This window comes from Cygnus olor, chromosome 7 (assembly GCF_009769625.2).
Source record: "Cygnus olor isolate bCygOlo1 chromosome 7, bCygOlo1.pri.v2, whole genome shotgun sequence".
In the NCBI taxonomy this organism is placed as follows: Eukaryota; Metazoa; Chordata; class Aves; order Anseriformes; family Anatidae; genus Cygnus; species Cygnus olor.
Window position 1 is genome coordinate 18949764 of NC_049175.1, and position 21886 is coordinate 18971649.

At 38.4% G+C, this 21886-nt stretch overlaps 1 protein-coding gene across 1 annotated transcript in view; it reads right to left on the minus strand.

The window, feature by feature from the left end:
• LOC121073247 (tyrosine-protein phosphatase non-receptor type 13-like) overlaps positions 1-21886 on the minus strand; it is a 45843-nt gene that overhangs the window by 7624 nt on the left and 16333 nt on the right. The window contains exons 14-27 of the mRNA XM_040564019.1: positions 20773-21137; positions 17670-17964; positions 16576-16734; positions 15758-15932; positions 14648-14858; positions 13524-13561; positions 11769-11972; positions 11222-11325; positions 9599-9760; positions 8624-8795; positions 6502-6584; positions 4675-4760; positions 2834-2949; positions 190-338 (exon numbers count right to left, since the gene is read on the minus strand). Coding sequence (XP_040419953.1) covers positions 190-338; positions 2834-2949; positions 4675-4760; positions 6502-6584; positions 8624-8795; positions 9599-9760; positions 11222-11325; positions 11769-11972; positions 13524-13561; positions 14648-14858; positions 15758-15932; positions 16576-16734; positions 17670-17964; positions 20773-21137 — 2319 coding nt within the window. The remainder of the gene's footprint in view (positions 1-189; positions 339-2833; positions 2950-4674; positions 4761-6501; positions 6585-8623; positions 8796-9598; positions 9761-11221; positions 11326-11768; positions 11973-13523; positions 13562-14647; positions 14859-15757; positions 15933-16575; positions 16735-17669; positions 17965-20772; positions 21138-21886) is intronic.

Below are 21886 nucleotides of genomic sequence, written 5' to 3' on the forward strand. Positions count from 1 at the left end.
AGAAAAAGGGAGATCCAGATAATGTAGCATCACCCAAAAAGCAAAGCAGACACCTGACTGAAATAGTCCTCTGAGAAAGTGGAGTCAGTGAAGATATACAAATGCATCTCCCATAAAGTATGTTGAAGGCTGCTAAAAGTCACTTAGCTCTGCTAAACACTCAGGTCTTAAAAATGAATTACACTTTACCATGAACTCTTTGAACACCTCTTGATTCTCAATCTGTGACTGAAGGCCTCGAATAAGACCTCTAATGCCAGTCCTCGGACATACTCCTGTCAGTGATGGTTTAAAATTAATTAAGTGAATCAGTTCATCTTCAGAAACGAAGGCTCTGCCTATATATCAACAAAAAAAAACAAAGGAGTTTTTAATGATTATTGTTCATAGCATAAATCTTGGCTTTAAAAACCAGAGGGCTGCAGTACTTGAGTATATTTTGGCATATTCTGTGTAAGTGAAATGTAAAAAAAAATATATATATATATATTTTTTTTGGCTTACTTATTTTCACAGCAGAAAGAAGAGTAAGTCAGTACCATGGATACAACCAGCAACATGTTTTGTGGAATTTGGAAGTAGATCCAACTATTGCAGCTTCTTGCTTTGTATGGTTTCTAAACACAGTCTGTTCAAAATAAACTGTTGTTGCAGAATTGTAAACTTTAAAATTAGCTTATATCGATATAGGAGACTCTGGCCACTTCTTCACAGGAAATCATCTTCATGTTTCCAGCAGTTTCCTGAAAATTAGTATTGCCATTCCCCTCTGCTACAAATAATTTTTCCTCCCTGAAGTAAGAAAGTATCTTCTGTTCTCTTCATCTTATTTCACACTCTCCTTCAAGAACAAGATGTGAAGTATCTTTGATGCACCAAAACCAGGATTCATTTTTACTAATTAGCTCATCCTGAAGTATATGTTCTAATGTAAAACTTGACAGGTTAAGACTAAGAAGATGGATAAACATTTAAGTCTCCAGAAATATCCCTGTTCTACTAGAGCAATTGAAAAAGGCGTACTTCTTCAGCAACTTCTGTTACTTCCATAGAATAAAAACAGTAGTTTCTTTTGTAGAAAATAGCAGTTCAAGGCAGAGGAATTAAGGAATTTGTCTTTACAGCCTTGAGTGAGTGTTGTCAAAGAAAGCATGCCAATTGTTACAAAGAAAACCTGATGTGTTCCACAGTTTGCCATAGGCTGAAGACAAAGAGCAGTGTTCTCTGTTTTTTTTCTTGCAGGATATCATCTCTACCTTTAACTAACCTTCATTGCAAAAGTGTTGTGCTTGCTGTCCTTGTGTCTTGGTTTACAACTGGCACCCACCTTGCCTGAGCTTCTAAGACACTTTGTTCACTTTCTGTTCTCTGCCCTTCGCAGATGCAAGGGTGTTTCTGTTAACAAGTTAGCTGAGAGTGCCAGTGAAGACAAATCCCCCACTCTAGAGAGAGCTATTTCCTATACACATCTCTTTCTTTTGCTATTTGTTCATCAGAGTTAGACTTCCGGGTCATTACAGTCCTGGCAGGAGGAAATCACCAGCTTTTAAAACATCCATAGTTTTGCAGTTAGAGTTTGAGCCTAACTCACTACAGATTCACACACCTGTAATTTCATTGCTGTTACATCTATAAGATGAAACCTCTTTTTGATCCTACTTTCCACTCCTAATTTCCACTCCTGAATAAAGTGCCTCAGAGGACTTAAATCATATTCCAATTAAGTTACTTTCATATGACCAAAGCCTCAAGTCACGTTGCTGTTACGTTGGCTGCTATGCTGTTTTTAAGCATTGAACTTTTCTTGTAATTAAGAGAAGCCCTTCTTAGTATTTTGAACAGAAAGGTGATTTAAATAAACTAATCATGAACATCCAGTGAGTAGTGATTAAGAATACTGTGGACACCTTTATTCAGCTGCGGATCCAGACATTAATTCACAGGTGAACTTTGAGTTGTAGAGGAGAAGTAATGGAAAGAAGACGAGAATGATGTCAAGGACCTATCATATCTGGTGATAATGACCACATTTTATATATTACTGGAATTTGTTCTTAGTTCTCAACACCTTCTTTGACATTGCCTTTCATATATGAAAGAGGCCTTCTACCCTATTCAGTTTGTTTACTGTATCTCTTGCAAGATAAACCATCTGCTTTTATTGTATTAATTTTAGGCCAAACTAAGAATTTTAAGTTTTCAGTTACGCACTGGGAAATTCCCATAAATTTTGAACTAAACTTCAATGTTCACGTTTTTTTCAGCCAATGCGTCACTTATTTGCACTATCCAGTAGTGCACGATTTGAACAAATGTCATGATGTTGCTCAAATAAATTCAGTAATTTTCTTTTCCTCTTACTTCCTCACTTTGCGCACCTAACCAAGTATAATTAATGTACTGAGATATTTTCCTTTGGGGGAGGAACATGATATATAACATTACAAAAGAAAAAACAAGCATAAAGTTGCCCATCCTTTGGGAACTGGAGCTCCAAAGCAGAGGTGCTTGAAGTAGTGGCAAGTAGATGGTGGCCAGTAAGGCTGCCCTCCCTGCATTCAGTTAATTATACTCATCCTCATGTTCTTCCCTCCCACAGTTCTCCAAACAAGTTGGAGAGCTCCTATGTAGGCTGCTTTCTTGTGGATGTTACAAAGGTTTGATGGCCTCCATACGTATCAGAGGTTAAAATTGTGTCCTGAGTGGTCATGCTTTTGAGAAACAAAGAGGAAAGTCTTAGCTTATATAGAAGGGATTAGTGTTGATCCCACTGTGCATATATGGAGGAGCTAGCTTATTACATGAGTGATACAAGAAGTTTTTGCATGGTTACTTCTAGGTAGGATGGAAATCCTGTGGGGCATATCATCATCTTCATTGTTCCAGCTGTCTGACTCAGACTGCTGACTCTGTCTTCTGCAACCTTCGCATCCTGCATATTTCTGTGATCTGTAAAAAAGCATTAGTTGAATGGTTTTATGAAGTGGCAGAAGCTGTGTACAAAGGTTTTCTTTTTAATCTATTTTCAGTTGAATTTGAACTTTCTTGAACAACTGTTTTCAAGAATTACTGTGAACTCTGAAGAGCCTAAGTTCAAGGAGTATTAAACTAATATAAATACTCCTGTATTTTGCCTGGATCACTATCTGCCTATGGTATTTTATTTTTTTCTGAGAGATGAGCAAATAACTTGTATAAAAAACTACCAGAAAACATCCTTGAAAGTAAAGTTTCTCACAGTTATAGACAGTTTTTCATGTATGACCCAGATTTTTAGTTATTAGGTGATCATAAGAAATATTAACAAGGTAGGCCTATTTATTTAAGGTATTCAGAGAATTTTAGAGCACTTAAATATTTTAGGTAGATAATAGGCCTACTGTTCAGAATACACCAATGCTGTATGCAGAATGGAACAAATATCCCTATAGTAGCTAACTCCAGTACTCTGAAGACCTAATATTTAATTATTTGAATAGGCTTAAGCTTACCATAATCTTGTATAGGATAGAATCATGTATGATCATAATACATAGTGTAAGAAATAGTAAAAGGTACTATTAAATTATTACCTTACTCTCCATCTTAAGTAGCAGCTTTGCAAATATTAATAATCACTGAGGGCTGTTCAAGTTATATAAGGGTTTTGCAAGTAGAAAATAGGACTACCAGAAAGTACAGGTAATAAAGAGATTCAGAACACAGAACAGGGAGCAGAAAGCTAGTTTGTCTTGCTAGTAGAAAGCAAGACAACCAGAAAAGCTACAAGTTATTCTTATGTATAACTTTGTATTAGCCATAGATGCGTTAAGCATCTTGCACATAGAACAAGGTAATTCAATAGCAATCACACCTGATTACCTGGTATAACACAAGATAATATTAGTGATGAGATAAAAGCAAGTGGCACTGAGCCTATGTTCACATGGATATTCTCACTTGCACATGCTCTCAAAGGTTCTTTCAATCTTGTTCTCTGTAAGCAGGTAATTTAGGGAAGATTGTTGCCCCTTAAAGATTGGCCAACTACTCTTCTTAGGAAATTTTAGGTTTTAAATGTAAGTGTTCATTCCTTTTTATCATTTACAGCCCATATAAATAGAAAAGAAGACAATCATGTTTCATATATTCTGTATCATTGCAGTAAACAAAGTTGTCCATGTCTTATCAATGCTACATTATTCTTTGATTTCCCATTCTACTATACAGCTGAAGTAAAATTCTTCTCTTCTTGTACTATGTATCGATATATTTTCTTAGGAGTAATACCCTCAAGTTATCTTGAATCTCAAGCGTCTGGAGTTCAATATCTGCATCACTACAGCCATACTAGCACAGGGTCTACACCAGGCTGCAGGACCTGCTGGGAAAACTCAGTAAACCCCTGCCCACACCAACACAGTAGCACTTCCCCGTGCTCACCTCCTCCTACCAAAGGCATATCTGCATGAGCTTCAGCTACACCTAGAAGCTTCCATTTCATTTCTCCCAGTAGCTGTGTGGAAGCTGTTTAGCCACTCCTACTGCAGATGGAGCTGCATTTCAATAGAACTGTATTTATATTATTTGGAACATGAATATATTTGTATACCATATCCAGACAGGTTTGAAAATAGAAGAGTAAGCTATCCATGATTTTTATTTTAGTAATGTTACTCTGTTTGAAAGACTTACCTGTCCGAAGTGTTACTGATGATATCCTGATAGTCTTGTCCATCCAATTGACCTTGCAGAGGGAAACCGTGCATGCTTTCTGGACCCTGTAAATATAAAATCAGAAATAGCTGTAAAAAAAAAAAATAAATCAATACACAGAAACATCAAGGATGTAGTCAGTGACTTTCATCAACATTTTTTCACAGATCTGACAAAAATGTATCCTTTACTCAAGAAGGAAAGGGAAAGTAAAGTAGTTTCTACTTTTAGGAAAAAACAAAGTCTATACAACTTTGACTTAGCATTAAAGTATCTACTCAGAATAAAAAGTCACATCAGCTTTTTATATTTTTGAGCTTCATAACAATGCTGTCTTCAGACACCTCTACAACCTAGCATACACAGCTAAACTTTGAAAAGGTTTGTGTTAATTATATCCTCTCTGATCTCATAAAGAAAACATGATCACAGAAGTTGTGAGTCACACTCTGCTCCTCACCTCCCAGCTCTTAGCAGTAGAAAGCACCAGTGTTTGAGTTAGAATGGCTGGTAATAATTTCCCTTTTTATCTCAGACACAACGAGGCCAGCTGTTAGGAGCAGGGTGCAGCTGCTCTACAGAAGAAGCACTCAACTGAGAAGGCAGACCATTGATTGCCCTCCAGATGGAGTAGAAGCAATAGTACTGGTGGCTGTTTTTCAGTCCTAGAGAATGACAACTGGGTCCTGCATTTAGATAATGATGCAGGACATCTGTCTTTAGTATGTGGAAGTGGCTCCTTCTCAGCTGTAACACTTGACAGAATTATTTAAATTTTAATTCACAGTGGTGCTTCTTCATCTTCTTTCCCTGATTAGTATTCCAGATGCACTCAGAAACCACCCTAGCATGTTACGTAGTATTGACTACTGAATACCCCACAGAATCTTAACAGTATCTGCCACTTTTTTTTTTTTTAATTTATTTAATCTTTTGCTTTTATGCTTGTATTTCTCCATTAGAATATGGGAATTCATGGCTGCATACTTAATCATGAATTCATTTACCCAGTTTCTGCATCTACTGACTACCCAGACTGGAGAACACAATATGGATTTCAGTTTTCTTTTTTGCTAAGGAAAAGTATTTTACTGCTGCTGTTTTTTTTGCATATTTTTTTCCAGTAGCTTGTCATTTTCTAAGCTAAATCTTTGGAGTAGATGGCAGCTGTGCTCTATAAAGTAAAGCATAGATTATTTCTATTCATAGGAGACAGCTAAAGACAAGCTGGAAATAGTGAAGAATGGAACTAATGGAACCAACTCAGCAAAAAAGTTTAGCATATGCTTAAAGTTAGGCATGTGCTGTCCTGAGCTAGATGGACTTAACTATATACTTTGATTATATTGGTTGAGGCAAGATTTGGATGCTTGTTTGTTTGTTTTCCTCTGGAGAATAAAAAGACCTATATTTATCATATTTCCTGAGGGGAGTTTTTACAGTTGTAAAACTTAAAAGTGATAGATGCTGTAAAATTTGAAGTAGATTGTTTTGCAGGACTTACTAAGATTCAAAAGCAAGACCATGTTTGAAGAAGTTTGGGGCCTTGGGCTTACAAATATTAGTCAAAATACAGTTGAATAACAATCTTTCAATTTATATTTATTTTAAAATACAGAAAAAAGGTAAAATTAATAAATCATTTATTCCAATATTATGAAGTATCAGAATGAGACTTGCTTATGCAACCTTCCTTCACCACCTCTCTGAGGTGTAGTTCTTGCCTGCATCACACCAAACCCACTTTGTCAACAAACATATGAGTACGTTGCCCGGTAACTTCTAAAAGCCGGATTCAGATTTTACCTTGCTGCACATCTGGCTGGATTCTTCTTCCTTGAAAGTGCAAACAGACTGTGCTCCTAGGCTTCTCTCAGAACTGTTGTCATCTAAATACAGAAAACAAAATTAAAGTAAAATGCCTGTGAAGTGTGAAAATGTAAATCAGTTTCTTCAGTGCCATCTACACCAGAGTACTTTTGGTCTTGAAATAGGCACTGAGATACAGCGCCAGAAACTGGCAAAAAATATCCAGGGGCAAAACAGCACAAATGCCATATATCGCTGCCGAAGGAGCCAGCATAATTCATATGGCCAGAAGATGCACTGCAGTAGACCTCTGTATCAGTAGAAGTTACAAAAACCCTGTAACGGAGTCAAACCTAGTCCATTCCTTTGCAGTGCTAAGGGACATATGCCATAGATGTGATATGTTGCCAATGCTTCTATAGTACCGTTGGGTTTTACTGGTCCAGGAAAAGAGTTTAAACTTCACAGCAACTGTGTAATTTACAAATGTCATGTGAGACCCAAATAAGCATCCCCATGGCTAGTTCCTTGAAGTTGCACAGCCAGAGAAAAGCTTAGTCTTAGTGAAATGAATGGTAATGCTTCTACAGCCCTTGATAGGGCTAGAGCTTTAATTAGCCTTTTTATACCTTCATGTCCATCCTACTTTTGCATCATTTACCCTCAAAATTAAACTAGAACTGAGATGGGACAGTGAACATCATGCTTCCAGGCTTGTGTCAAGCACAGTTCTCTCATCCTTATGGAAAGATGCTTTAAAGCACTAGTTGTATAATACAGGTTGATTGTTGAATTCTGAAGTGCTGGGAAAGAAAAAGGAAACTTTAAATAATCCACTCTCTTTATTTACTTCAGATTCATCAAAGTCAGCCTCTTTTGACAGTCCCACTGTGGCTGTCCCAGAGTCCTCAGCTGCTAAGGACTCACAGCTCCTTCTCCCCAGCTCTGCCTGATGATCCACCTGGCACCCCTTCCCACCCTTGTTGGTACAACTCTTCTTTTGGAAAGCTTTGCTCTTGAGTCACATAGAGTAGCTTCCAGTAAGTGAATGACTGTCCAGAGCTAATGGCACAGGCTAGAAGTTGAAGAGAACTAGGTTCATTCTTGTAGTCAGATACTGAAATTCAAGAATCGAGATCCTTGAACCATACAGGCATCTGCTCCCTGAGAGCAGAGTTGCCTAAAATACCTGTGGAGGTAAGTTTGCATCAGTAAAGTTGACAAGATGCATAAATGTTTGCTGTGAAACATGTCCAAAATCCAGAATCTACTGTATATCTCTCCTTAGTCTGCCTGGGAGAAAGCAGATAGCAATCTTCTTCTTACATGGGAAGATTTGAAACAAAGCCTTCAATTTCTAACCACCAGGCTAGAAGGTATTTTAAGGTGGAATTCTTTATTCATCCCATTGAAGCTTCTCCACGTTGTAGGAAACATTTCAGTATTCAAAGAAATTGAAAGTTGAGGAATAGAAACCCGTAATCTATTGGTAATAGTATACCCTTGCTTCCACTCCCAGCTGTAATCAGTATTTTAATTCTTGTATTCAGCAGGGCAGAGCCTGCAACAGAGGTTTCTTCCCTCAGAGTTAATCAGCTCCCTAAGTACTGCTGCATGCAGGCGTGCGGGTGCTCAAACTAACAGCAACCAGCCTGGGAGCAGAGGTTTCTGAGTTTGAACGTGAGCAAGTACAAAAGGAAGAGGAGTTGCCTGCTAGACAGAAGCTGTTGTGCTTCTGAGAGATGAGGTAGGACTGCTAGGATGTGAAATTCGTGGGAAATAGATTTTAGCAGCTGGGTCACTAATTGGCTCCTGTTCCCTCTGTGACTTCTATAAAGCTGGCTAAAATCAGCAGACACCAAGAACCATCATGACTTAAAAGCATAAGTTGAGTTAAAATATCTCTGAGGGTCTTGGGCATTCCTTCCCTGTGGTCCTGTGTCTTGGATAGCCTAGCCAGAGCTGCAAATCAGGGCAAAGAACTTGTCTGTGTCTACAGCTACGAATCAGAAGTAACTGTAAAGTTAATAATATTAAATTGTTTAGCTAATGGGAAAACTGAGTCTAGGCACCACATAATCCCACTGTTAATATGTAATGAGTGGATGAAGCTACTTACTGGGCTCTGCTTTTGTGTTTGGAGGGGAAGGTACATTATTGCTCTGGTTGCCTGCATAAGCCGCACGTGAAGCCATGCTTCGGCAAACAGTGAGTTGAACAGTGCCTCGAGCCTTGCGCAGCAAATCTATAACAGTTTGGCGTGGTAGACCAGACACTAAAGTGTCATTCACCTAAAAAATACAATGATAAAATAAGATTCCTGTAACAGAAAGCTTTTTTAACATATAATCCATCATTGTGCACGCTTTATGTATCTTCCCTGCATCTCACGTCTTCTCTCTCCCTCCTATTTTAGTGACTTGCTTGATCTTCCCCTCTCTGCTTCTTTATAGCATGACTGCTAGCAGCACACTCCAGAAGTGTAGTCTGCCTCTCTTTCAGGGCACTGAGAGGGCATCACTTCTCCTACTCCTCACATGGAAGAGGGAGAAGGAAGGTAATGAAAAATAGAAAAGCAAAATAAATTTAAAAAGTTTAAAAAGCTTTCTTCCCTCTTGGAGAGGGAAGAAAAGTGAATTTGGAGTTAAAAAAAAAAAAAAGAAGTTTGGTTGCTAAGAGGTTGTTAGGACAGTAGGAATTTACAAGTTCAAAAGCCCTAATTCCAGTGCTTTCTGCTTGTCTTGATACTGGCAGCGATGCCAGGTTCCTTCCCGTCTCCTGGCTAGCTGTTATGGGCACGCTTGGTCAGCTCACTCTTGTTTTCTGGCCTCTTCATGTGCAGTCCTCACTGGGCCCAGCAGCCCCCTTCTCACTGTAGAGGGGCCCAGGTCCACACCAGCTGAACTGGTCAGTGAGGGTGGGGGGCCCAGAGCAGCCTTCTGACCCCCAGGAGTCCAGTGACACCATCTTCCACCTCTTGCTGTGCCGGCAACTTCAGGTTTCTAGTCTGAGCAATTTTTATGCTGAAGAGGATGCTCTTTATAGAGTAACTTGAGAAAAAAAATAGGCCAAAATGATGAAGAACAAGTCTTACCTTAAGTAAGATGTCACCGACTTGCAGCCTCCCATCCAGATCTGCAATGCTGTCTGGACTGATGGCTTTTATTAGGATAGCCCTGCCATTTCTGCCGCCTACCAGTGCAAATCCTAGGCTTCCATTTTCTGCTTTTTCCAATTCAATCTTAATAACTAAATCCTACAATACAAAAGAACACAGTTGGAGTTTATTCAGGGTTCTGTTTTATTTGCATTTTTAATGTGAAGTAATTCTATTGTGCTTTACAGTCCGTACTGGCTGATGTAAACTGGGGGATATCTCCTTCCCTTGAAGGAACTTCCAGTGATTAACATAGCAGTTACATGTATGTAGCAAAATGAAAATAGTACATACTTATTTCCACAAGTATTTTTAATAATAGCTGGAGAGTACAAGAGCAAGGTGGTGTGCACTTACGTAATTCTTCTGTAATATATCAAATACGTTGCCTTCATTGACAGACCAGTCCCTTTTATCTCCAGCATGACAGTAACTCAGTATGTACTCCGTTCCTTTATTGTTCCATAATGAAAATCTTAACCTTGCAGCCCCAACATACCTGTCTGTTTGGCTTTAGCACTTCATTCACTTTTACAATCAGCTGCCTTTTTAGGGTCAAGCATTATGTCAGAAAGAGCAGCAACCTAGAAATGTTTATGACTTGCAGCATGACTGGTTCCAATGGTGAACATATCAACCTCAGAAATTATTGTAGTGAGTTGAACAGACAAACTATCGTGGATTAAATGGTGTGGAAGAAGCAGTGATAGTGAGGACTTAATCAAAAGTAAGAAAATTGTTCTAATTTTTCTGCCAGGTTGGAGGTCTAACTTTAACAAGAGGCAGCCCTTTCTTGCAAACCACAGCCAAGAGAAAAAGAGTAAATCTAGTCCCATGAAATATCAGTCCCAAAGTGGGCAATTTCAATTCCAAGTAATATTATTTTCCACATTGCACAAACATGAGCAATGTTTGCACTTGTAAGTCTTTTGAAGTATTGTATGCTTTGCATGGAAATTCATCCTCCTCCTGCTCCCGTGTAGTTTAGGGATTTATCATTTCAGAAATACCATTACTCTTACTAGTTGTAAATTCAAACCAGTCTGTTTTATGTCAATAGTGCATAATACTCTAAAGGTTTGGAGTAATTTTACTCTCTTTTCAAGTTTAGAATTTCAGACTGAAACATTAATCTCAGGTTTCAAGGATTGTTTTGACATTGCTGTGGAAAACACTTCCCGATTACAATTACACTTGTTTTGCCCAGAATCCCATGCTGTGGCATCTCTCTTTCCTGTGGTACTTTCTTTCTAAGTTAGGGATTAATCCTGTAAGCTAGTAAGAGTACTATGAAGACCTAATAGAGGGGCTACATCGTATGAGTCTTGCTTTTATTGCCAAGCTGTTAAAGTAGTGATGTTATACTCTGGAAAAACAGCAAGAGAAGGGTCTGACCCCAGACAGTGCTGAGCGCACGCTGATCAGTGCATGCTGAGGCAATTCACCACTTCACAGTACATTCTCCAAATGCAGTCTGTTCACATTTTCAAAGAAACCGGAGATGAAGTAAATACATTAAATACCACTATTGAAAAAAAAGCTCAATATAGTTCAGTTTACTTGATGGACCACCTTGCACTTGATAAAATTGTCACTTGCCTTGCATTCTGGAGGGTTGGGAGTGCTTTGCTGAGTACCACAGTTTGTTTCCTTCAGATGTTCCTCTGTGAAAAACCAGCAACAGTTTTTACTGGTGAAATGTTCTGTAGTATAGCACTCAAAATCATAATAGTTAGAGACATAATAAAGCATTTCATATTTGATGTGTGAAATAAAAAAAATTCCTGTGGGCTTATGCGTGTTGCTTGGTCTGTTATGCTCCTGAAGCGAGCCTTCTGCATGTCATCCCTGTAGACCCTTGGCCTCCCAGAGAGTAGTTTCCAAAACAAGCTTTAAAAGCTGCACATTACAGGGTCAGAGACACCAGCTGGACAACAGGCAATGTATACACATTTGCTGATACTCTGAGGGATGCAGTTGTGTTTACTATGAATTAATCATTCCCAGGTACTTCCAATACCATCTACCAACTTATTTATTTATTTATTTATTTATTTTTAAGAGAGGACTCGAAATTTTACAAACCCTGAAAAATCAAGTTCCTTACCGTGTTGATGTGGTAGTTGCTGTTCTTGAGAGTTCAGGTTTTCATTTGAGAGAGAAATATTGGCTTTTTCTGTCTCAGCAGGTGGCCCTAAAAACATACATGTAGGTTTGTTCGGACAGACCTCCTGCTCAGCTTCATATATCCAAGGGAATGTAAACTCTGTGCTTAGATTGTGAAACAAAGCATCAATATCCAGTATTGATGCTGTATGAGGCAGCATGAGACACTTATTATTGCATGATTAAGTCTGCCAAGTTGTGCAGTGATGTAAATAATTCTTTCATGAACTGCAGGAATATTACATCTCATTTATTGCTATATTTAAAATTGTAACAAAAACTGGAGATCCGAATGAGTCATTCCAGACCTGTGGCAGTGATCAGGCAGAGGAAGAAGCAGGGCATCTTTGTGTCCACAGAGCTGGCAATGTAAGAAGCCAGCGTGCGTTTCTTGACTTCCACCCTGCCCTCACTGCCACCACTCCCCCACCCTTTGAGTTTCACTTCACCATATATTGGTAATCTTACTTGTCTTCCACAAAGTACTCTGAAGGTATAAATTATAGAAAAGTATGCGTTTTGTTGTTGGTTGTTGTTTTGTTTCTTAAAAAATGTTCCCTGTTTCATTTGAAATTTTAATATGTATTTTTGTAACTAAGAGAATATATAAAATGAAGGCTTGCTTCCTTGTTAGCAAACTATTACAGATTTATAGATTAAATCTATCAGAGATGATAGCAAACGGAACACCAAACAACAAATTATTATAGATTCCTAAAGCCCTTTACAAAAGGGAAGAACCTTATTTTATAATAGAGGCAGAGAACTGTACCACTGTACAGTAAATATATCTTCATGAGAGAGGGATCATAGCTGGTAACTTATTTTTGAAAGTGTCTTGAGAAATCCCATGGAGCCTGCAAAACTTACTGAGCACAGATGTGTAACTAAGGCCCTACCAGGATGTGTGTTTACCTTACTTTAGTTGTACTGCAGAAACTGAGAGTACACTTAGCTTTTCCCATCGCTTGCAGTAAATTCAAAGAAGCTTGTTCTTTAGGAAGTAAAATTAGCTACTTCAGGTTGTAAAAACATACACATGGATAGTTGTCTTAGAGTAGTAGATCTGTAGCTAGCTTGCCTTGGAACAGACACAACATAGGCGTGGTAGGTGTCCCTCCCCGACTGTGCCGCTGCAGCCTCTGCTTGCTAAGATTCCTTCTACTGCTAGAGCAGTTCTGGTCAAGCCTCTGTAGTGCAGATGGTCACTGAAGTAGTTTGTCAGTTATGGTAATAAACATAGTTCCCTGATAGGAATGCTCCTATATTAAAGGAGCATTTATTATTATAGATACCGGTTTAAAAAGTTGGTCTAAGAAAATTAAGTCATGGCATCATATTAAAGAGTAGCTCAAAACCACTGGAAAACCACATGGAGAATAGTTTTCATCAAAACAGATGTTGAAATATGAACACAAAATTCCCACTAAATAATAACAAATTAAAAAAATAGAAACTGACTATCCAAACATGGATGAAAATAGAAGAATATTTTTTACAGAGAACTCTGTGTTTTATTTCTGTCTATAAAGAGCTGTCAGTTTTTCTTCAGACCCTTAATACGTTAATGAAAATGCTGAATGCCAAGTTACAATCTATTAATAAATGTTTAATGCAATGAGTCAATGCCTTATGTTTATTTCCAAAATCAGAAGCAAATGTTAAATTCAACCCCCCAAATATTAGCCTTACTTACTATTTTCTTGCTCTATAGGAACCACTGGATTGCCATTTCTGGAGGCAGAAGAAGTGAAATATGTGAGCCATTAAGAGCTGCATGCTTTGTAAAAGCACATATGAAAACTATTTCTGAAAAAGTAAGTTGTCTAAATTACAGTTCTATGATTTGTTATTCTTAATGGTGTTTTCCTAAAGAGCATTTATATCAATATATGAAATATTAGACAGCCTTTAACAACAACAAAACATTTTAATTAAATGGGTTTAGAAAAGAAAGAACACGTTACACCGTCTGTCCCAGTACAAAACTGCTTTGTGGTATATTTTGAATCAGCTTCAGTTCCCCTCTGAAGTGGGAGTGATCACTTGTAATTTCCTTTCCCCTTTTTCTGTTTATTTCCTTAGACTGCAGATTCTTAAGATCAGTGTGTGTTGCCTACTAGCTGCTTATACAGCAATAAATATAATGTGGCTGGAGTTTCTTTACCTGCTAGCACAGTGCCAGTTAATAAAACACTGATAAATGTTTGAACTACTTTAAGATTGCTGTGACAGACACTATTGCTGAATCTAGTTATCTAACTTAGTAACCCCGAAGTATGTGAATGACTATTTGACTGTAAGATCTTCAGAGGCTATTTCTGTATCCTGTGCCTCTGTCAGACTGCAGAACGCAAAGCATCTAAAGCGCAGTCAAGACCCATTGAGGGAAATTCTTTACTGCAGGTTATTCGTCAACCCTGGGATGATTTTTTTTTTTTACATGCTGCAGACTAAACGCTGGATTTTTAATACCTTTCTAAAATGTTTGGCTGTTGGAAATAACTCAGAGTTTCCCATCAGAGGTAGTTAAAGGATTCACACTGGTGTTTGAATGATGAAGTCTGAAGAGTTACAATTCGTGTTGTGTGAGTTTACCTATGCTCACATCATTCTATGTTAACTATAATTAGAAGGAGTTAAGATATCTTACTGATGTTGTGCATCAGGTTACACCTTCAGACCTCTGAGCTACAGCATTCTTCCTGTTGTTTGTCTTGGTTTTATTGTTTGACTTGTTGATATAAAATTTAGAAACCTCCTTTAACATTAGGACCGAGATTGAGTACGTTCAGATTTTGCATGTCGGCTCAGATTTACCTTGTTGCTTTGATTTGGACATTCTGGGTGGCAGCTTCACACACTCTCACTGCATCATCCAGGCTGATGCCCTCAGTCCACAGCCCACAGATGTACAGAATCTGATCTTGTGGCTGCAGACTGCCTTCCACACTGGCAGGGGAGCCAGGCACTATCTCTAGCACATAAATACCTTGTAACTTGCTTCCAGCTCCTCCTGTCAGCTTCAAGCCTAGAACAATGCAGACAAAACATCTTTTGTGACAGCATGTTTTCAATTTCACTGTCAGTGAGGTGAAGCCTGAAGGAATAGATGTGGTATTGAAAAATAGGCTGAACAAAGCACCAACATTACAAACAGCAGTCTTGCCCCAGTGAGAGAGGGAGAATGAAATGCAATTTGGTGCTAAACAAAAAAAAAAAAAGCATTGAAAAAAATGAAATGCTATTGTCCATCTGTACACTTCAGCTATTCCATAGTGCTTTATTTCACCTGATGTTGAATATCCATTTGAATAAGACTGTGTGGCATAGCAGTAACTCCGTCATTACCAGTCTGTGTAACTGCCTTGCAATCTTTAGAGTGATGGAGGGTGTGATATCAATCCTCTTTTTCAAACAGGGAATGGAGACACAGGACAACTGAGGAGATACCTATGTGGTACAGAACAGTGTTGTGCAATGATATTCAAGCAATTTCCAAACAAGCTAGTTTCTGAACTGGGAACAGGATGCTGTATCTGAGCAAATATAGCTATACTATTTCCTGGGTCTACCCAGCAATAGATATTTATCATTACTGCATTACTACAAACAGCTTCTAGTGTTTCTCTGTGTATCAATAACATAAAAATATGTGACTGCAGATCTGGCAGAAACTTCAGCTGATAAGGTGATAACACAAAGATAATTCTTCCAACAGCTTAGTTGGTCTAATAACAGATATTTATCTTCCCTTTAAGGCCCTGCCCAAAATAAAGTTCTCCATCCCACAGTCATGTTGATGGAGGAGAGCATAAAGGTGTCAAGGTCACCCAGGATCATATTGATCCAATACCACCATTGCTTATGATTATCATACCACTGCTGTAATCCCTGTCTAAAATAGCATTCGTAGTATTTACTACACACCTAGCTGTCCGTTGGCACCTTTTGTGAGAGTAATTTCAGGAATGTCATCTGGCCTAACAGCAGGACACGGATCGCTGCCAGCACGGCCAACCACAAGGTGCAGATCGGGAGGAGAGTTGTGCAGTAAAGTCAGAGCTTCATTGCATGGTAAAGATGTGACACTGATTCCATTCACCTAAATGACAAACCATTATAGTGATGTCAAAGATCTCACTGACCATCATTATACTTCTCCCTCCACCCCAAATATTGCGTATGAACTTAAATTAGAGTTCACTCTCATATTGTTGCTTTGCTGTGTCACTTAATGCCTGTGAATGTAACAGTTACAATTGCAGTAAGATTTTTTTTTAACTTTTGTTTTTCTGAATGTACAGTTTTCGTAAAAATAGCTTCTTTTTCTGAAACTTGAGGTCTTGTAGCAAAAAGCAAGGAAGACAAGTCTAATGAAACAAATTGAAGATGAACCTTAAAACACATTTTGTTCAAACACTACAAAGGACATAATTCCTGTATCCTTTGCATGCCACCTTTCTTACTACATTAATGCAGTTTATATCACTTAGGAAGTCATTTAGCGTCTCAGTTGTATTGCATTACTGCTAGATGATTGTTGTTTTTTGCCTGGTCATACAATCTATTCAGTCTGAAGTTTATCCTACTGAAGTCAGCAGAATTATATTTATTATATGATTCATTTGCACTTGCATGCATAAATATGTGATTAGCTAGACCCTACAAAATGAGAAATGCTGAAGTTAAATGACATTGATCTGCAAATACTTTCTCCTCTGTTTAAATTCAAAGGGTTACTGTACCATAATGATTCTGTCTCCCCTTCTCAGCCTTCCATCAGACAGGGCAGGCTCATGCAAGATTTCATCAACATACAGACAGTTGTCCACTTTGTTAAGAACCACTGAGAATCCATAACCATTGTTCTCTGACCTTGTCAAAGTCACAAAGACCTCCATTTCCTATTAAAACAAGCAGGAGATATGTTTGATGCAGGCTTTTTAGTTGCTTCATTAACATCTTGCATTTATGTTTTATATGCAAATAGGAATCAGATGCTCAGGTGATATAAATAAGCAGCATACATAAAGATTACTCTGATCTGTCACTGCAGTGTTCCAGAATTAATTTTACTTCTTTATATCTATCTAGTGGAGCTTCATGGTGACTGATTGATAAGGCCCAATAAGGCACAGAAAGCGATCCGGGACTGGATTCTGGGCATTTAAAATGTATAAAGAAAGGCATGGAGGCCTCTGAACTGACAAGCATTACAATAGTAGGTTTCAGAGGTGGCTGTTGTTACTGCTATTGCTTTCCCACTGAAGGAAATGGCTGGACCTAAATTTTGTCCTCACTGCTCTCAAATTAGTAGCAATTCAGAGCTCATTAGTGTCAGCAGGAATGCAAGATGTTCAGCTTTTGGCAGGACTGAGCCCTGTATTTTGAATAGTAATTAGTACAGGGATCATAGTTTCTTATCAGGACATTGCAGTACTAGCATTGTAACAATGTGATTTTGCTCATGGGTTTGAAACACACACACACAAAAAACAACGAAGTAGCTGATTCCAATTAATTTTAGGTGTTACAAGATAACAGGAGGGGTCTTAGGCCTTTGTATACTGGGAATAATACTGCACAGTGATGGTAAGTTAAAGAAACAGTAATATGGCAAGGGGAAGGAAATCGCCTTTAAGGAAATGGTAAAGAGCTGGGTATACAGGGAGGTCTGCTTTATTTGAAGATTTTGGACATTGGTGGAAAGTGAGCAAAGCCATGTAGAAATAGCATAGGTAATGTGTTAAAAATAATGTTTTTAAGAATGGTAAATTGTTAAAGCTGTCCTTTCCCTAGCCATGGTCTGCCTCTTAATACTCCAGTGCCTATCACGTACCCTAGTGCAATCCTCCTTTTTGTCCTTCTCTTCCTCTGGTTCCTCCAAGTCTTCCCATTCATTGTCACTGCCATGTGTCTCTCTAGCAGGCAGGGATGAGGAGAAAGGGCCACAAACACGTGGTTGTGGTGTCACCAAGACTGCGGAGAGTGTCTCAGAGCTTCCTCCACGTGAAAGTGAGGTCACAGATGTTGAGCTGATGGCGAGATGCTCTTCATCAATAGGGGTTAGAGAGAGAATTTCAGGCATACAGATTCTGTTCGACAGGTCATCATCACCCTTATTAAATACAGGGCTGGAAAATAAAAAAGATTGCAGTGCTGGGATTTTCCTCCATATACTTTATTACTTGGCCACTGAAAAGTCTACTGCTTATACTCTACCCTATTTTAATTTTAACTGATGTATTTGTTATAGTATTAAATTGCTGTCTGAGTCCTCCTAGTATTAATATAAAGAGAAAGTAATCAGTCTTTTTACGAAGCTAGTTAAAAGATTAAATACCTTAAAGTCTGAAAAATCTTACACACTTTCTTCTCTAAAGCATTAGTTAGTACTTTTGTTGTTTCTTGAAAAGAATAGTTGGACAGTTCCTAGACCATTAATTCTTTCATCTGCCATAAACAATTTAATTAACTTATCTAGTAAGTGGTGTGCACATTGCAAAGCTATTACAATTTTCATATGTGCATTTTTCCTTCTTGAAAAGTAACTGTCAGCCACATTCATGGCTGCCGCAGTTCTTTCCTTGGTAATTGAAGCCCAGATCATGAACATGAAACATAAATGATTCCTGTCTCTTCCTAAAAATAGAAGTCCTGAGTTCTCTTTTGAAGTTTACGTTTATTCTTATGGTGCACATCTTGCATGAAATGACAGAATATCCTCAATGTTAAGTTCTTGTTTCAAAAGTTGTCTATAGTCAGAAGGAAAATATAAAGCAGTAGTGAAAGACACTTTTTGGATGGATATAGCTAATAACCTCCAATGGTATTTCTGAAACGTTGGCTGAAATAAGGAAGAGCTGCAGGCTCATGCTGTATGCACTTAGTCAAGGAAGCAATCTAGCCTGTTAACTTATATCTCTATAGGGAGGAAATGAGGAGTTGGGCATCTCCAGTAGCACAGCAAAGCTGAGAATGAAGCTGGCAGTCTGTGTGCTATAATAGCTGAAAAACAGGCGCTACAATACTGTGAAAGAAGATAGGGATAATTAAAATAAATATTTAAGGGTAACAACAAATGTGGTCTGGTCCTTTCTTTAGGTTAAAGGAAATAAAAGATTAAGTCCAATGGACCTTGCTCAGTGAGAGTGTCACAGAAACTGACGCCTGCCAGTGAAGTGCTGATTGACCTTCACGGGTACAAAAGGTGTTTGGCAGAGCTACGCAGGCTAAAGGCAATGAGCCAGCAGTGGCCTAGTCACAGCACAGCTTCTAGCCCCTCTCTGTGTCACCATGGGAAATACATGAGGCTTGGTCCTGCAGGCCCATATACAAGGTCCACTGACATGCTAGACTTAGCCTTTGGTGTCTGGGGGACCCCTCCACATGGACTGCCTAGGGGAAAACTATGGGGTGAAGTTTTTCAAAGTAATTTTTTCAAAGGTTATTTTTGTTGGCAATGAGAAGAGTCACAGGAATTTCCGATATGTAATCCTGAGCAGTAAACTTCTTAGAATTTGTATCAGAAGACTTCTACATTAGCATGAAATGTTTTAAGCAATGAAATGTTTTAATCTAAAGAAAAGAAAGGGGAATCCTTTCATTAATGCCTTTTATGTTATTGTATGTATGTACATATATGTATGTATATGTACATATAAATAGTTAGCTGGAAGGATCATTTAAACTGAGATTACATGTAAAATACTATTTCAGTTGCATATCTTCTTAAAGTGCTCTAGCTGTCTTTTGAAAATGCACAAGCTGAAACTAAACGATACTGAGAATATACCAAACAAAAACATTTATTTCAGAACTTCCTTCTTGGGAAGAATCCATGATTTTTCTTGCAATTGATATTTTCCCCCAAGAAACTTAGTTTTGATGATACTGTATCTCTTGGCAAGCGTGTTTGCTACAGACACATTTCAGCTGGTTTTAATCTTGGAAGTAGAGAAGCATATATGCAAGCAGGAGCTTCACTCATAAGTGTGAATGAAGTTTCTTCTCTCGTGAGAGAAGAGCTAAAAGTATGAATTGCAGTTATGGTCCCACCAGACTTGCAGTCACCTAGAATTGTGGCTCCCCAGTGACTGGAATCTGTGATTACCTGGTTCTGTGCTTGATGAATGTCAAAAGTAATGAAAAGATTCGAGTGACTGCCTGAAAACTGGAAATGAGTTTCTAGAGAAAATTAACAAATCTGTAAGTTAAAGGTCTCTGATAGCCATTTAACTTATCTTTCCACCAATCTTTTCTGTTCTGCTAATTTATGTTATTTTGCACTGGGAAAGATGTTTAAAATGGGATGGATAATCTTCTGTGTGCCGTGTGCCAGTGTCGGGTATATCCAAAAGAGTGTAAAAGGAGGCTTGAGTCTGTTTGGACTGTATTTTATTGTATAACTTGTCAGGGCTTCTATTGGCTCCCAAAGACTGGAAAATAATGTTTTGCTCCTTGATCACAGTTTGTCTTCTGAGTGTTTTTTTGATTGTTTGTTTGTTTGTTTAGTTTTCTCTGGAAAATTTTGAAATTAAAAGATTACACAGTAAGAAATGTTTGGTGCCTACTTAAGTCAGCTCTGAGAAAATTGAAGTTGAAAGATCATACAATAAATAAGAAAGTCTTTGGTTCCTATTTAAGTCAATAAGAGTCTTTTTACTCATTTCAAAATGCAGCCAGCTTTAGCTGAACAGCATAAATGATTACAGTAGTGCAGCACTCAACTGTCTTGCAATGAGGATTTATGCAGAATTCTAGTAAATTGAGAGTAATCAGACAGCAGATTAGGATTGTCAGAATAAGATGGTAAAACAAAATTTTCAGTAATCAGCAGTGACTAGAAGTAGAGAGCCCCCCATACTTAATGCTAAGCAATTCACTTTGGAAATCTTAGGAGCCAAAGGAAAGGCCGCAGAGGAGATTTCAGTATTCCTTACCTTTCAGCACATCCAAGTTCACATGGTGAGTAGCAGTTCTGCTTCACTTCTTCCTCCAGGGAGTGGAACACTTCAGAACTGGCAGCTTCTTGATGATATTTCCAAAGGTCCTTATAAGAACTTTCCCTAGGAGGCATAAGTCTCTGTATGGGCTTATCTTGAGATTCTGCTTCTTGCTCTTCGTAAGTTGAGCTGTCTTCTTCTGGAGGCTCACTGAAATCTGCTGCCACTGGAGAATCCAAACAATCTTCGAGGTCTGGAGAGGTGCTACCTCCATCACTGGTAGACCGGTCCAAACTATTTCCTACCTCTGGACTGCCAGGCATTTCTGCCACAAACTCCTTAACTGGAGATGGTGCTGGAGTCTATCAAAATAACAAAAAGGTTATTATAACTCTTTTTTTCTCCCATCGTCTTTCCTTTAAGAACAAAAGAAGAATTTGAAGAGGAATTATTGATAAGCATCTTAATGTGGAAATACCAGATGATGACTGGAAGGGGGTAAAAAATGGAGGGAGGTACTTATTCACTAAATAACTGTTTTGTCTTTATGCCTGTCTTCTACATTGTTGAGGAATTCCAGTCAGGGAGCTACTACACAAGTTCCTTTTCCCAATGAATCATTTGCTAGCGGAGACCTCACTTTATTTCTTTTCATATCATGCCTGAACTTTAGTCTGCATTCTCTTCAGTATGTAGAAGTGGCTTCCAGATTTGACTCGTATGCAAGGGACTAAAGTAATTGGTCAGACCAACTAAATAGCATCTTGTAGGAGAGTAAGAGGAGCAGGTTTGTTTTCTGGAGACAGTTCTGACAGTCATTTCTGTCTGTCCATGGACATCACTTACAAATCCTTCTGGCATTACGGTAACCATGAGGCCATTCTGCATGGAGCAAGAATAATGCAAATGCATGCTCATGATAGGAGTACTTGTGCATCTGTCCATGAATTGTATTCAAAAGGCATGAATACTAGCCTTACCCTCTACTGCAGCCTCGACTGTTTTTTTTGGTTGGTTGGTTGTTTTTTTTTCTGCTGATTCTGCTAACCATTAATAAGAAACTGAATAACTGGTTGGAAATGTGATTTCACTTAGTTAAGTTTGTTAAGAG